General features: G+C 38.1%; 1 protein-coding gene across 2 annotated transcripts in view; it reads right to left on the reverse strand.

Annotated features, from left to right (window-relative positions):
• Positions 1 to 1,767, reverse strand: part of rubcnl (rubicon like autophagy enhancer) — a 42,838-nt gene extending 41,071 nt beyond the window's left edge. Inside the window, exon 1 of one of the 2 annotated variants that reach the window (XM_034885155.1) lies at positions 1,587 to 1,767. In XM_034885155.1, the coding sequence (XP_034741046.1) occupies positions 1,587 to 1,589 (3 nt within the window). In that variant the 5' untranslated portion in view covers positions 1,590 to 1,767. The remainder of the gene's footprint in view (positions 1 to 1,586) is intronic. The other variant, XM_034885154.1, reaches the window with a different exon arrangement.
• Between the last annotated feature and the right edge of the window lie 2,264 nt (positions 1,768 to 4,031).

A 4,031-nucleotide genomic window follows, 5' to 3' on the forward strand; every position in this document is an offset into this window, starting at 1 on the left:
CCCCCCCCCCCCCCCCCCCCCCCCATCGTTGATTTAAAACATGATAGTCGCTAAGGAAAAGAGTCAGCCTGCTGAGCCGACATCCTGTTTTGTATCAAATTCTTTTTATATCTGATCTAAAACCAGAACACAACAAATGTCTAAGACGACTCCTTTTCACTCATGCTACCTAAAGAGAAACAAAAACTGTCTCCTGTTACTGAGTTTCTCAGTTACATAACGTAGGTAGGGACATTCCAAGGAAGATCTGTGTTTTTGTGTTTTGTTTGGTTTTGCCACAAGTCAGAGACAGAGATTTTAAGTGGGATAACAGTTGTATAACTTTATATTTTAACAGAAATTGTGAATAGATTATGAGTTGTATCTTTGTTTCCAATTACATAACTTGCCCTCCGACAACTTTTGGGGGTTGGGTTTTGGGAAATAAATAAAGTCCCCGTTGTCACTTGTTCTGACTGTCTTTGACACTTTTTACTGACTTTTTTTTTTTCACTGTGACATTTTTGGCATTCATGCAGATGTTTTTTAAAGTTGGAAATGACACATAGTTGAAGTTATATTAAAACCCTAAAAGATTCGGATCACATCCTGTTGCAACTAGTCCATTGACGAGACCAACGTGATCTGTGGGTTTGGTCATTGTGAACTGAGCGGACATCGCAGCACGTCCAGTCTGCATCCCCCCCCCCCCCCGCAGAGTATTATTTTCTCCCTGTTATTGATGGTCAGTGATACATTGTGTGAGATAATATTTGCTCCAAGTGAGAATGTTAGTGTTAATGGAACACTAGGATATATATATACACTACAGTAGGCTAAATGCCATAGTTGTTTTCAATAAAAACATCAAAAACAGTGGAAAAAGTGACACAAATTTTGTTAAAAAATTGATTGACACAAAAAAAAGGTAAAAAAAAGTGACAAAAAAATAGGAATAAAATTGACAAAATGTTGACAGAAGTGTAGAAAAAGAAGAGCAAAATGTTGAAATTTCTACCCAGAAAAACACAAAGTGTTAACGGGAAGACAACACAAGGATTAAAATAAGAAAAAATAATAGGGCAAAAAGAAATCAAGAGATATTTGGAAAAGATACAAAATGTGCCATTAATTGCGAGTTAACTATGACATTAATGCGATTAATCGCGATTAAATATTTTAATCGTTTGACAGCACTAATTATAATGTTAATGCTGATACAGAAATCTGGAAAACATATTTAGTAACAACAAACAATATAATGAATTAAAATCCCCCCCCCCAAAAAGTGGAAAAATATAAGTCTGAGGACTGAAAACATTGTTGTTTTTGTAGTATTTAGTTTCCTTTGAGTGATTTAACAAAGGAAAATTGTTATTCTGTTAACATAAACGTATTAGTCTCATTTCAAGAGGGTGACTCACATTAAACTTCCTGTGTGAGTTCAGTAATAGACTCTGATTGTCAGCGATAACGTCTTCAAGCATCAAGGTGTTTCCTATTTCACTAAAAGCAAAGTGCATCGGACCGGAGAAGCAAGCAACGCTGACCAGAGCACAAATGAGTCAAAGCGTCTTAAAAACCACAAAATAAACCAAGCCACTCACCATTTTTGGTGAACGGCTTAACTGAAGCGGTGACCCGTCAGAGGCCGAAGGGACTGAAACGAGTCCTCAGGCACCGGAAAGTGTACAGCACAGAAAGGAAGAGAGGCGGGTGGTAAGCAACACTTCCTGTATTTAAGAGTGGTTGTACTCTTCGTGGTTGAGCAGCAGTGTTTCTAACAGAGAGGCCAGAAAGATGTCGGTATGTACTGCTCGAGTCCAGAAATGATCATAGATGTCCTGAGCGAAAATTAACCAACTGGTTTAGATGATAGGCAGCTTCTTATTGTTATTATTATTATTATTATTATTATTATTATTATTATTATTATTCTGCAGCATGCTTTTATTTTTAAAAGCTGTTACATCACTCTTAAATTTGGTCTTCCTGTGGAGAAAGGTTTGACTTGCAGAAGTACATCAATACATAGATAGATAGATAGATAGATAGATAGATAGATAGATAGATAGATAGATAGATAGATAGATAGATAGATAGATAGATAGATAGATAGATAGATAGACAGACTGACTTTATTAATCCCAAACTGGGAATTTAGTCTTTTCAAGCAGCAAGTTACAGCCACACACACATACTCACACACATACAGGCAATACAAAAAATGAATTAGAAATAGTTAACAAGTAAAAAATACAACCCAAGATGAAATAAAACATTATTAAAATGGAGAACATTGGCGTTGTATATATGTATTCAATAGAAATGATTTTATAATGGTGCATCTTCCTCAAATTAACAGCATCAGCAGCAGAAATATGAATGTGTCTACACAGACTGATGATGATGCATGAGAAAGAGGAAGTTGTCAGATTTCTGCAAAAGGAAAGAAGTATAGAAGAAGTTAACTCCCTTTAAACTTGCCTCTATTTCCTTTTTAGGTCCCATGGGATGAAAATGTCCCTTTATGAGGTTTTTTAATGTTAATATGCGTTCCCCCAACCTGCCTATGGCCCCCCAGTGGCTAGAAATGGTGATAGGTGTAAACGGAGCCCTGGGTATCCTGCTCTGCCTTTGAGAAAATGAAAGCTCAGATGGGCCGAACTGGAATCTTCCCCTTATGAGGTCATAAGGGGCAAGATTACCTCTCCGTTCTCTGCTTTGTCCGCCCAGAGAAGTTGGCCCCCCGAAAAGTAGTAAATTAAAGAACACATTTAGAAAGTGAGGACATTTTTGGAAAGTGCAATGTAAAACCTGTTTTGAGAAAATTTTAATAATTTGTTTGTAAAATTGTTAAAAACTGTTTTTTACATTTTCAAAGGGCTTTTTAAGGGTTAAGACGTTGTTGTGGGTCAAATTTAGAATAAATTCAATAAAGTTCCTCACAAGTCTGAAAATACACACACACACACACACACACACACACACACACACACAAATACACACACACACATCAGACGTAAACAGACACACACATACAGCCACACACAAACACATTCAGACACACACATACAGACACAAACACACACACACAGACACACGAAGAGACACACACAGACAGACTCTCTCACACATACAGACAAACACACAGACAAACACACACAGACAAACACACAGACAAACACACACAGACAGACACAAACACATATTCACACACACACACAGACACACACAGAGACACACTGGGTTCAGTGATCAGCACTGTGAATCTGCTGATGCAAGCTGTTATGTAATCGGTTGACTCAGCACTCCCGCTCCCTAGTGTGCTTTATTACACACACACATTATTAAACATGCCAAAATAATAAAGTAAGAAGTAAGATAAGAACAGCTTTATTGTCTGTTATTTGTCATTGTCTTGTTATTGTCTGCATGAAGCCTCGGGGAAATGTTGACTTTACTTTTGTGATTTTCTCTGTCCAGTGTGTGGAATCCCTGCAATCCTGCTGGGGTTTAAAAGACTGAAACCTCACTTACATTTTTTAAATTCACTTAAACTGAAAGGAATAACAACACCACAAGGCCCATGTACTGTGCAAACATTCTCTGGTTTATTGGGATGTCTTTAAACCAATCACAATCTCTGGCAGGGCTAAGCTCTGGATGGAGCCACGCTGCCGCTGCTAAATAGTCTCAGGAAGGAACTTGTTTTGGTATTGATGTGTACGTTTGGAAGTAGTTTTAGTTGTCAACAGAAAACTCAGATTGGACAGATAGTCTAGCTAGCTGTCTGGATTTGCCCTGCTGAGATCTGAGGAGCAGGTAGCCACAGTCCTCAGAAATCAGCCCCCTCATCGGTTAGAGCGCCAACACAGAGACAGAGGACAGGGACAGACATCTGGCTGAAAAGAGGGACATCTGGAGGAATTTCCGGCGGCAACGGAGCAATCCTGTAATGTGACTTTCAAAAGTTATTACAGTTTTTTCTGATTGCTTAAGCACATTTTTTGTAACTATTGGCTATTTTTGCAAAACTCTACACACAAATA

Source organism: Etheostoma cragini, chromosome 11, assembly GCF_013103735.1.
Source record: "Etheostoma cragini isolate CJK2018 chromosome 11, CSU_Ecrag_1.0, whole genome shotgun sequence".
Lineage (NCBI taxonomy): Eukaryota > Metazoa > Chordata > Actinopteri > Perciformes > Percidae > Etheostoma > Etheostoma cragini.